Source organism: Astatotilapia calliptera, chromosome 18 (assembly GCF_964374335.1).
Source record: "Astatotilapia calliptera chromosome 18, fAstCal68.1, whole genome shotgun sequence".
Classification (NCBI taxonomy): Eukaryota; Metazoa; Chordata; class Actinopteri; order Cichliformes; family Cichlidae; genus Astatotilapia; species Astatotilapia calliptera.
The window spans coordinates 5,011,700-5,024,908 of record NC_137439.1 but is presented as its reverse complement, the minus strand read 5'-3'; the positions used below and the strand labels follow the sequence as shown (position 1 = coordinate 5,024,908).

Genomic DNA, 13,209 nt, shown 5'->3' with positions numbered 1-13,209 from the left:
AAAGTCTGGCAGCCCTACGAAGGAGTAATGTACGATAGATAGATAATAGCTTTTTTTGTTTTATTGTAATTGATCATTTTGATAACAACATGGAAATTTAGAGATTAAATAATTATTAGTGGGACAAGGCAGTGGTTTGACAGTAATAATATTACGGGGCTCAGGGGGTTGGGAATCGCATCTGTAACCGGAAGGTCGCCGGTTCGATCCCTGGGCTTTCTGTCCTGGTCATTGTGTCCTTGGGCAAGACACTTTACCCTACTTGTCTACTGGTGTTGGCCAGAGGGGCCGATGGCGCGATATGGCAGCCTCGCTTCTGTCAGTCTGCCCCAGGGCAGCTGTGGCTACAACTGTAGCTGCTTCCACCAGTGTGTGAATGTGAGAGTGAATGAATAGTGGCATTGTAAAGCGCTTTGGGTGCCTTGAAAAGCGCTATATAAATCCAATCCATTATTATTATTATTAAAAAATAATGCTTTTCTTAATGTAGTCCTGATGCTTTGCCTTACCTGCCTCACACAGATGTTTCATTTTCATCACAGCAGTAAAAGTATTGCTGTTTTATTGACAGCTGTAAAGAAAGGAGTTCACACTGAAGTATCGGTTTATATAAAATCAAACACACTGAGCTCCACATAAACTTCATGCTAACCAAAATGCGTGCAAAAACAACCAGATCATTTTAAACATGCTGGAGGTGCTGCAGACAAGCAAGAACCAAAAAATGTCTCTGTCACCATTTTATTAGATTTTTACTGTTTGTGTTAAACTATGCTGTTTCTGTCCCTGCTCTTTGTTCTCATCAAAAGTCTTGTTCTGTTAACACTCTGTGCTGAAGCTGAAGGAAATATTAGATGATACAGCTCCAGACTAAATCACTGACCCATTAATGACGCTTCGATACAGTTGTACCTTGCACTTCTATCAACAAGGATGCAGAGGAGGTTAAAGCACTTCAGCTTAGTTTGTTCACAGCTGTGCCAAAATTCATGAATACCTCCACGGATGTCCTGAGGAGGGCAACAATATGCTTTTAATGCAGCCGATCTGACGAAAATTTAAAAGGAGAAGAGGAAGAACGGAAATGATGCGTAATGCAATGTCAGACATATGATGGTGAAAGAAAAATTGATCAGGTTGGTGATATAAAAGTGAAACTTGACTTGATTGATTTGTTTCGTACGAACTCGAGAAGTGAAAGTTATCAGACCCTATTTTGATTCTTAAGGCAGACTCGTTGGTTTTGTGAGGATTTCATTTTTTTTTAAATAACCGGTCTACACTCCACACCAGTTGGTGGCGGTAATGCGCCATTGTGCTGTTTGCCAACAGCCATTAAACAATAAAAAGAAGAAGAAGGAACCGACGCTGCTCTGTCCCGTTGCGTCTGAGAGGAGGTGACTGCTGCTGCTCAAGAAATCTCAGAGGTTAGGACAGGATCGTCCGGTATGAGGAGATCAGTCAGCACAGACTGCTGGAAATCTGAGATCTCACATTACAGGTATGTAAAACTGGTGATGGTCTCAGTGAACGAACACAGGAATAACATATAGCACCATATAGGACTGATCAGAGCTCAGTTTTGGCTAACAGACTAACAAGGACTTCTTCTCTATCTTTAAACAGCAAACCTTTAGTATTAACATCCAGGAGACAGAAGCCGGTTCTGTGTATTTTGGTCCGAGAGTGACAAACCTGGCAGGTTTTCACCGGACGGCGTGTCCGTGCCGTCGGGTTTTGTGTTTTGTGTTTACGTCTTTTTGCGGTTACCTGCCCTTTAATCGTTTGCTGTTTTAGCCGACTGACGGTTGAAATTGTTTTGTGAGCTTTAAGTCGAGATTCCGGCTTTTCTGGCAAAAAATACTTTTACATTTAAAAACTGATCAAATTAAATCAGGATTTAATGAATCGATAACTCATTATTCATATTAAAATCGTTTTTTTAAACCCACCCTCACACAGAATAGCTGTAAAAGAAGAGCACTGTCCTGCAAAGTAACAGTGTGTAGAAATGAATACAGTTTCATATGAATACAGCTAATGTAGTTATAAAGCTATAAGGCATCTGGTATAAGAAGAAAAAATGATAAAAACATAAAAATGTTTTTCAATAATTGTTGTTATTATTTTTTAATAAGGATAGAAGATGTTTATACATTTATATTACTATGTTTTATTATTGTTTCTGTGAGGTGCAGCAGGCCATGTGGTGGTTGTGACAGTGTAGAATATATATATACTGGAAGTGCTGGGTATACAAGTCTGGCCTAAGTCTTCGGTCAGAAAGACTTCAGCAGTCCAGGAGTTTAGTTCACCGTCTTTAATGAAGCTTCACAGAAGAACTGGTTACAGCAGGGCTTGCCATGATAAATCCAACTGTGATACAGCCAGATATGCACTTATAATTGTGGCAGATGCAGTATAGGTGACTATAAGCATGGTTGTCTGGAAACAGAAACAGGTAATACTATAATTAGCAGGGTCAAAGATAACTAAGCAACAATCAGAACACATCATCAACTCAGACACAGCAATATTTTACAATGTCCACTAGGGGTCGCCGTAAGACCAGAAGTTGGCTAAATAGCACATATCTTCCCAGTTGCAAATGTTAATAACAATTTAGCATCTTTTTACTGTCTTGATGCATACTAAATCATCCAGGTATTAAAATCCCCAAAAGATTGTGGTCATCTGGACGTAGTGTTCTCAGTGGTAGAAATGTTTCATCACTCATCAAGTGACTTCTTCAGTCTCAGCTGACTGCAGGTTTCCCCAACCTTATAAACAGTACATTTGCACAAGGACTTGAAACGAGCCCACAGAAAGAACAATGGGCTGTGAGGTCAGTTTAATGATCAAGACGATCATTAATATGCAAGTTGTCATGACCACTGCTCAAAGACCATTGATCAATGGTCATTGATCCATTCACATACAATTTACAGAGAGCTGCACTCACAGCATTGTAAGATGGTGAAAGATGGACCATTAGGCCCCCTCCTCAATTGAGAGATTGTCTTTCCCTTTTCACAGGTACTCCTCCTTGGGGAGTCAAGGAGGTCTGTGATCAATGTCTATTGATTTGTGGCCACATATATGTATATGTGTGTGTGTGTGTGTGTTTATGCATATGTGTATGCTGGGTTTTGTTTTGTTTTTTTCATTTGCCTCTTTTATGGGCCCCCCAGCTGTCTGTGGGTCCCTGGGCATGTACACAGAATGCCCACTGAAGTAACTTTGCCATAAGATTTATTAAAAAATTGGGATTTAGATTGACCTACTTAGAAACATGGGCTGTGAGGTCAATTTCTTTTTTCATTAATATGCAAATTTGATCAAAGACCATTGATCAATGGCCATGAGTACCAATAATGGCTGCACTCACAGCACTGTAAGATGGTGAAAGATTTACCCATAGGCCCCCTCCTCGATTCAGAGATTGTCTTTTCCTTTTCATGTAAATTACCTCTTCAAGGAGTCTTTGATCAGTGGTTATTGATCAATGGTCATTACAATCTGCATATTAAATCAAGGAACTGACCTCACTGCTCGCCGTTCATTCACTGGTTTCAGTCATTGTGCAGATGTACTGGTTATAAGGTTGGTAAACCTGCAGTCAGCCCTTTGAGTGCTCCAGGAGAGTAGAAAAGCGTTATTTAAGTATCAGTCCATTTACCATTTAGCACTCACACGGTGTTCCTGAAACACTTTCAGTTTTACTAACAAATGTGAGCAACATGCTCACAGTGTACAGCGCTGCTAGATTCTATTTGCTCACAAGTGTATTTTCCTGCTATCACATTAGTAACAATTTTCTTGTGTCCCACTGTTCCTCAAGACTTCCTAAGACAATATGAAGTGTGAGGAAGAGGAAGGTCTGGATGATTGGCAGGACTTCAGCCAGGGGAGGAATTCCAGTCTGGACCAGGAGGACCCAGAGCCTCCACAGATTAAAGAGGAACAGGATGAACTCTGCATTAATCATGAGGGAGAACAACTTGTAGTGAAGCAGGAGGCCGAAGGCATCATTGTCTGGACTGGGGAAGAGCGGCGCAAACTGCTGGATACCATCTGGAAACCGGAAATAAACCCAGAGAGCACAGGTATGTAAAAACACTCTCTCTATACACACACACACACACACACACACACACACACACACACACACACACGGAACACCTGATTGTTCTGTAAATAGTTTTAAATGTTTATTTAAAAAACCGTCTTGGCTGCATTTTTAGGTAAACAGCTGCAAAAACTTTGTTGTTTGCATAACTCAGTTACTTTTTTGAAGAAGTAACTATAATTAATTGCCCAACATTTACAGTTACAGGACTCTCTCCCAGACCACAGACTCATACTCATAATACAAGTCAGAGCTTTATAAATAAAAAAAGAAGAAGAAATTTTTGTTTTCAAAATTGGAGTTCAGTTATTTTTACTTCCAATAGTGTTAACATACTACCAGTGTTGGGTAAGTTACTTTAAATTAGTAACTTAGTTACATTACTAGTTACTGCTATCAAAAGTAACTCAGTTACTTTCAAAGTAACTAGTTACTAGGGAAAGTAACTTTGGTTTTACTCAGAATTCTCTTGTTAGTGTGTTGCTTCCGTAACTGGATACCCAGCAAGATTGCCAGTCTTCTAGCTTGCTTACTTGTGCATTACAAGTGCATTGTGCCACCTACCAATAGAAAGGAAAAGATAATGTGCATATTTCCATGAGAGAAATCCCACGCCTGGACCGTCGTTGACCGCCGCCATGATTCTAGCCTACGTCACAACGTCACGTGCGCTTTTTACATCCAACACGAAAACTGCAGTCGTGGTGCTTTCGATTGTACTCAGAACTCGGAAATTCTGCCTTCCAAATAGGAAGATGTAGGTAACACCAGACTGCAGATGAGCTGCATACAGAGCTGGACTGGGACAAAAAATCGTCCCGGGCATTTTGACTAGAGACTGGCCCACCATTATAGGAAAAATCATAAAGCCGTTGAATGAAAACAAACACTGTTGTGACTAGGGATGGGTACCGGTGTCCGGTGCCATCATAAACGGTAGTAACCAGACCGAAAAGCAGCGCACATTTCGATGCTTTATTTCGGTGCTTTTTTTTCCTGAGCTGTGATACACTTCTAGCCAATCATTTTACGTTTCCGAGGATAGTAGGCGGGTCCAGGTACCTACGTTCTTTTATGCAGAGCTACAGATTAAAAATGCCCAAGGCAAAAGTCTGGCTGTACTTCACAGCAAAATATGCAAACTCAGCAGCCTGCAACAAGTGCTTTAAGCTGATACTGTGATACTGTCAAAGGAGGTAACACCTCAAATCCGATGAAACACCTGGCGATGCATAGCGTTTTTTTTAAAAGCCGAGAAATGCGCCGTATTTGATAGCTTGCTGCGAGACCTCACACCGAGCGCATCTACTGCGGGTGTGGTGCCTGTTATCAGACCTGGGGTTAGCAACATCCCCAAAAACACGAAGAGGAGAGTCCTGGCCCCTAGCCCTGCCAGTGTAGCAGAAATAATGAGGATGATGATGCAGCAGCAGCCGTTCTTCTCTGCGTGAGTAGCTTAATGTTGTTCGTGTGTAATTTACGTTGAGTAGGCTAACCACGTTATTACATTAATGCATGTAAGGTGAACTAGCAAACATCATCATAGCTACATGCGGCTGTCTTCTTGTTTGATGGCAGATACTCCCTTCACCCTGGCCAAAAAGGCTAAAATGACCAAAGAAAAAGAGGGAAACGGCTAAACATGAGAGGTTTTTGGATAAAGTTTGTTTTTTCCATTGTTTAAGCACTGCTTCCAGCCAAGAGTGATACCATATATGCCCCATAACTGCAGAAAAGGCTAACATTGTTATCTTTTTACAAAAACCAGCTGAACATGAGAGGTTTTTGGACCAATTTTGTGTTCTCCATTCTTTAAGCACCGGTTTGAGCACCGTTTGAGAACCGGCACCGTTTCAAAAGTACCGATTTGGCACCGGTATCGGATAAAACCTAAACGATACCCATCCCTAGTTGTGACAGTGATGTACACTGTCTTGATGGTATATATGCATCAATCTATCAATCGTTTGTTGCAAGATTCAGATAATTATTTTTTTAAAAGCTAGATATTTTAAATGAGAATAAGAAAGAAAAGTACTATTTTGTGCCCCCCTCTCCCTGTTAATGCCCTACTTGGCCCCCCTGGCAAAACTTTGCTAGACTCGCCCCTGCACAGTTACCAGCTGTCAGCTACGTAAAAAAATGATCCTGGTGTTATTTGTCTCTCAGAAACAGTTCATAACTTCCCTTCAACTCATTCATGTCACCTAAAAGGTAAACCTGTTTCTCCATCACCTGTTCAGCTCTGATGATTCAGTAAGGACATCTCCTGGTTTCATCTTCATGTTTCCCTCTCACCAGCAGAGATGGGCAGTAATCTGATTACCTTTTTCAAGTAACGAGTAAAGTAAGGGATTACTATTGCAAAATCGGTAATTAGATTACCGTTACTTTCCCGTAGGAACGCTGCGTTACTGCGTTACTAAAACCATGATTTTTTGCGAGAATGTCTCATGACAGTGACGTAAGCAAGTGCGCCGTTGGTGACAACAGCTGTGTGCAGATCAACAATGGATCACATATCGATTGTGGGAGAGAGTATGAGCGTGCAGCGTTTAAAGCGTGGAAGTACTGACCTTATTTTGAGTTTGATTCCGTAAAAAGTGACAAAAACATTAGCGTCCATCGTGCGTGGGAAGAAAACTTATTTTTACAGCGAAAAAACCCCCTAAACTTCCAAGCAAGCACCGAGTGCGCTATGACGTAATGGGAAACTCACAGAGAAACTCGCGGACTCTTCAACTGACCGCAGCACACCTGCACCAGGGTAAACCTCCGCCTACCCCCAGTCCTGCTTTACAGGTAAAAATAGAGCAACAGGACCGCTGAGTCTTTGACTTTATTTATTTACTGCTGTGTTTTACTTGCATCTATTTGAAAGAGTGAGTGTAAACACAAAAAATATTTTATTTTATGTTCTGGAATGTGCAGAAAATAGGTTTAAATGTTAAACTAATTTATTCAAGTCAGAGAATGTCGCATATAATTAAATTTTTGCTTGATGCATAAAGTTAAAAGATTAAAACTGATAAAACAAGTTTAAAAAAAGAGACTTTTCCATTTGATTACATTTTGTATGATGGATTATGCAGAAAAAGTAGAATTGGGCTGAAAGATCTATCGCTTTATCACCTATTCAGGTTGTAAATCGTGTTTTTAAAAAGTAACTAAGTAATTAATTACTTTTGAAAATAAGTAATCAGTAAAGTAATGGGATTACTTTTTGGGGGAGTAATCAGTAATTAGTTACTGATTACTTTTTTCAAGTAACTTGACCAAAACTGCTCACCAGATAACCAAACCGACATCATGACCAGCAGCTTTTACGGCTGTGGCTCCAGCAAACATCAGCTGATACTAGAAATTAATATTAAATAAATTCTAACAACAGCTGATCAAGCTTAAACGTGCTGCTGTTGTTTAACGCGACATCCGCTTGTTTCCTCTTTCTGGCGCAAAGTGGGCGATAAACAACCAAGAGAGAAAAGCCGATAAGCTGATCATTGATCAGTTTAATGATTGAAGTAGAAACAGGAGAGGGAGAGAGAATGAGAGAAGAAGAGGCAGCTGTGCAGCAAAGACACAGAAAAACTCCAGCTTTGTGTCTTTTTCATTGTAGCTGAAGTACTGGACAAGCTGCGTTCCTTTTCACCTCAATACGAAACGCGTAATATTTTATCGGAGACGACTCCGTGTTTTTAGGGGATGGTTGGCAACTCTAATAACTAACCCTATGAACAAAATAAAGTTCAACATCAGTAACATAGCACCATCCAGCTGTATAGAAACTCCATCATGCTAGCTAGTACCCAGTACGAAAAAGTCCGCATAACAAAAATAAACTGTACCTTAACTTGGTTTATATCTGACCCAGATAGACTTCAGGTCATAACTTCTTACCTGAAGTTCAGTTCACCTGACACTTGGACCGGCGGCCGCCTCGGGTCTTTGCTCCTCCTGCCTCCCCCTTCCCTCATCCACCTGCTGGCCTCCACCACTTGCTAATGTTACTGAATCAGTGGAAGCTCTGCGATAGCCACCGCAAGAAGTAACGAATAACGATCCTATCTAAATCCCAGTAACGATTAACACGTTCCTGATTTTGGCATAATAACTAGTTACCGTGCTCGTTACCACAATAATAACGTAGTTACTGTAACACGTTACTTAATAACGTGTTAGTCCCTACACTGCATACTACACAGGTCATGAACAAGATTTTTTTAATTTTCATTGTAAGTGAGCTAAAGCAGTTAATTAAAAGTAGTCTAACATAAATGTAAATGCTGTAATTTAATAAACCATGAAACTTGGATGGATTCGATGTTGGCGTGACCACAGTGCACACATCTAATGTCGCTCACAGTGGTCCAAGGGACCACTCAGGGAGTTTGTGTGTTTGCTCAGACACATGAAAAATTAGAGGGAACATTGCCCCCCACCCACCCATGAAAGAACTGCTAGAAAATACACAACACACAGTAATAATATGTTTTACATTATAAAACAATTCTAATTCTAAGTGATGTTATACACTGCTTGCATTAAATTTTAGGATCGTATTTATACTGTTAAACTCGAACAAAAGACGGTATATTAAAATTATGTTAAAGTTAGGAAGGTAAAAATAAAAATTTATGGTTACTGACAATTTTAGATTTTTCATTTTATTTTACATTAGGTGTGTTAATTCAGTTTCTGTTTTGTAATTTAATTGATGTTTGTATTTAAACATATGTACTTAAAAATAACTGAAAATTCTGTAAAATGTTAAATGAAAAACTCTGGATGTTTAAAAACTCTGCTATTTAACAAATATTGAGCTTTTCTAATAAGAGTGTCAGAACTCCAGTCATTTATATCAGTGCAAAAATTAATTGTTCAAATTTTGGAATTACACTTTTCTTTCATAAACACATTTTTCCCATTTGTCCCATCAGATCTGATTCACCAAGTTGAGCGTAACAAGGAGGAGTTTCTGACAGACCAACAGATCTGTAACCAGGAGAATAACTTCAGCCTGGACCAGGAGCACCCAGATCCTCCACAGATTAAAGAGGAACAGCGCAACAGTCAGGAGGCAGAACAGTTTCTACTGAAGCAGGAAACTGATACGTTTATGGTGATTCCTTTTTATGAGCATAGTGACCTCAATAAACTAGAACCAAACAGGAACCAGCTTCTTTCTTTTAACTCTTATGAACCAAACATGCGTGATTGGAAAGAAGGTCACCATGTGGACCTGGGATCGGCTAGAAATTGGGAGCTGAAGAAAATGAGACATAACGGAAACGATAGTCACAGTAATATAATACACATCTCTCCAGTATCAGAGAGTCAGTGTAAATCTATTAAAAATAAAAATTGTGTAAAATGCAACACTTGTGGTAAAACCTTTCGCGATAAATACAGCCTCACTAGACATTTGAAAGTGCACACAGGTGAGAAACCTTATTCTTGTACCACCTGTGATAAAAGATTTAGTGAGTTGTCAAGTTTGAAGAGACACATGAAAATTCACACAGGTGAAAGGCCATATTTTTGTAGCATCTGTGGAAAAAGATTCCGGCAAACGATAAACTTGAAAACTCACATTAGATGTCACACAGGTGAGAAGCCCTATTCCTGTGGCGCTTGTGGAAAGCAATTCAGTCACATGATAAACTTGAAAACTCACATGAGAACTCACACAGGTGAGAAGCCCTATTCCTGTAGCACTTGTGGGAAAGATTTTAGTAACTTCTCAGCATTCAAAACTCACATGAGATTCCACACAGGTGAGAAGCCGCATTCTTGTGATACTTGTGGGAAAGGATTCAGACATATGATGAACTTGAAAACTCACATGAGAACTCACACAGGTGAGAAACCCTATTCTTGTAGTACCTGTGGCAAAAGATTCAGTCATAAATCAACATTGGAACGTCACATGCGAATTCACACAGGTGAGAAGCCACATTCTTGTACCATTTGTGGGAAAAGATTTTGTAACTTATCAGCATTAAAATCTCACACTAGATTTCACACAGGTGAGAAGCCACATTCTTGTGGCACCTGTGGGAAAGGATTCAGTCACATGGTAAATTTGAAAACTCATATGAGAATTCACACAGGGGAGAAACCATATTCTTGTAACACCTGTGGAAAACAATTCAGTTATAGAATGAACTTGAAAACTCACATGAGAACTCACACAGGTGAGAAGCCCTATTCCTGTAGCACTTGTGGGAAAGATTTTAGTGACTTCTCAGCATTAAAATCTCACACTAGATTCCACACAGGTGAGAAGCCACATTCTTGTGATACTTGTGGGAAAAGATTCAGTCATATGATGAACTTGAAAACTCACATGAGAACTCACACAGGTGAGAAGCCCTATTCTTGTAGTACCTGCGGCAAAAGATTTAGTCAGAAATCAACATTGGAACGTCATATGCAAATTCACACAGGTGAGAAGCCACATTCTTGTAGCACATGTGGTAAAAGATTCAGACATATGATGAACTTGAGAACTCACATGAGAACTCACACAGGTGAGAAGCCCTATTCGTGCAGTGCCTGTGGCAAAAGATTTAGTCAGAAATCAACATTGGAACGTCACATGCAAAGTCACACAGGAGAGAAACCACATTCTTGCACCACGTGTGGGAAAGGATTTAGTAACTTATCAGCATTAAAATCTCACACTAGATTCCATACAGGTGAGAAGCCACATTATTGTGGCACCTGTGGGAAAGGATTCAGTCAAATGGTGAATTTGAAAACTCATATGAGAATTCATACAGGGGAGAAACCATATTCTTGTAACGGCTGTGAGAAAAGATTTCGTTACACGACACAGTTGAAAAGACACATGAGAATTCATACTGGTTGAAAGTTTCACTCTTACAAAATGTGGGAGAGCTACTGTCACGCGTTTGTTTCTCACACAGGTGAGAAGTGAAATCACTGCAAGACCTGAGGGAAAAGACCCCATTCTTATCTATGGTATAGTTTCTGTCAAGAACACTTAAAGACAGAATTCTTTGGGGCACTTTCATGTTTATCAGATAGCATAGTGAAGACAATAGGGAGAGCATGACAAGTGAATAGAAAAATAGGCGCAGCAAAGGGAATCAGGTAGGAATCAAACATGAGTTACAGCATGCAATATTACAGCATATACTAATCTATTCAACTTGTGAGCTAAACTGTTATCCAAGAGCTTTGAGAATTGTTTATTTAAATTATTACCTCATTTCCATGATATATTGATGAATCTCTGAGTTATTTAAATCCCTGTATTTATCTGAACTCATATTTTCCAGTTGTTCTAGTGTTGTACATGTGACATCAATTGTAAATGTCTGTTGTTTACAATATTACAATTGTAATAATTATTATTTTATTATTAAAAACCAATAATTATGTCATGGTGGACTTGAAATCACTTTGTTTTGCCATGCTGAACTTCAGGGGAAATGTTATGCCTATATTGTTATTTATTGTTTAGTTCTGTTGTAAATGAGTATGGGTTATGTGTTCTTAAATGGTAAATAAAGAGATATTTAAAGGTTTTTGTGGTTATTTATTTCTTCAGAATCAGAATCATCCATCCATTTCCTTCCGCCTTTCCTTTCCAGGGTTGCGGGGGGCGCTGGAGCCTATCCCAGCTGTTATAGGGTGAGAGGCGGGGTACACCCTGGACAGATTGCCAGTCTGTCACAGGGCTAACACATAGAGACACAGCAACCATTCGCACTCACATTCACTCACAGATTCACACCTATGGGCAATTTAGATTAATCAATCAACCTATCCCCACTAACAGAATCAGATATACTTTATTAATCCCGAAGGAAATTATGGTTTACAGCAGGCAGCATGCTAGTTGGCGCATTCGCACTTACAAGGAACCTTCTGACCAAACATGCTTTAGACATACATCACATTAGGGAAGCCGGTTAGAGAGGTAGGCTGATAGGAAAGAACAACAAAATTAAACAAACATGAGGTGAGAGGAGAAAAAACTCCACCCAGACTGAGCTCCTAATGGGAGAACAGTTTGAGAGCAGAAAAAATCACCTCAGCACAAAAAAGCACATGGCTGTTATTACACCATAGAAACACATGACAAACAACACATGACAAGTAACTTCTCTGGCTCTTGATGAAGGCGGTCGCACTTTCTCCCTTCCTTTATCTTTCCTGCTTGGCTTTCTCATGTCTCTGTCTAGTCTTGTCTACTTTTCTCTCTCTACCCTGGAAGAGTCTCACAGTCTGTTCTCTAAAACCTAAAAGAGGAATTATGGATTTGATCAACTGGCCCCTGAATGCAATTGACACCCTCTTCACAACGAGAAGCCTGGGTTTGGAAGAGACCGTGTGTCCTGGAGGGACGTTCTCTGCCGGATACATGATGGATGGGTGGAAGGACTGGAGGGTTGTGTGCCTGGTGGGACTGTCGACCAAGGACATTGAAGACCTTTTTGGAACCATGATAACAGGGTTCTTGCTGATAGGCGCTGGCTTGGCCCTGGCTTATCGAAGAATAAAGAAAGCGGAAACGGCTGTTCAAATTCCCACAAGGCTGCCCGCTATGTTGATTGGAACGATGGAGTGAGCCGTGTCTTCTCAGAATGGGCTCATTAGACGCAGCCCGGATGACATCTTGGAGAAGCTTGTGGCTGCTGTGAGTACTGAGACTCTGACAACATCTGACAACATCTTGGAGAGGCTCACGGCTGTCGTGAACACTCGTGCTCTATGAGCAAACTGGATAACATCTCGGTGTAGCTGGATAACATCGTGGAGAGGCTCACGGCTCTCCATTGGGAATGGTGAGGAACCAGTGATGGACATTAGACAGACTGTAAAATTGTCATGCAGTGGTTTGCACTAAAGAAAGAACACCACCATTATTTCATGCGGCTACCATATCGGCGCCTGCTGCGGTCTCAAGGCTGGAGCTGAACATAACAAACAATTTGTCCCCTGATAACAAACTGTGTTTAGACTCTTCGTTCCAAACGCCCTCGTACGCTTATCTCCAAGGCCGAGTCGGACGGTGGGTCTGGGCCCAGCGCTGGATGAATAGCTGC

The 13,209-nt window shown here is 40.4% G+C and overlaps 1 protein-coding gene across 1 annotated transcript; it reads left to right on the top strand.

Moving 5' to 3' along the window:
* The first annotated feature begins 38 nt into the window (after window positions 1-38).
* Window positions 39-11,685, top strand: LOC113010215 (uncharacterized). The gene is made up of 4 exons (XM_026149189.2): window positions 39-1,136; window positions 1,333-1,501; window positions 3,842-4,106; window positions 9,070-11,685. The coding sequence occupies exons 3-4, from the start codon at window positions 3,857-3,859 to the stop codon at window positions 11,001-11,003; spliced, it is 2,184 nt and encodes a 727-aa protein (XP_026004974.2). The 5' UTR covers window positions 39-1,136; window positions 1,333-1,501; window positions 3,842-3,856; the 3' UTR covers window positions 11,004-11,685.
* Window positions 11,686-13,209: the final 1,524 nt, after the last annotated feature.

Bases quoted from the DNA above. Each gene is read 5' to 3' on its own strand.
- LOC113010215 (XM_026149189.2), top strand. From the start codon at position 3,857: ATGAAGTGTGAGGAAGAGGAAGGTCTGGATGATTGGCAGGACTTCAGC. The intron at 4,107-9,069 runs GTATGTAAAAAC...TTGTCCCATCAG, and splicing joins AATAAACCCAGAGAGCACAG to ATCTGATTCACCAAGTTGAG.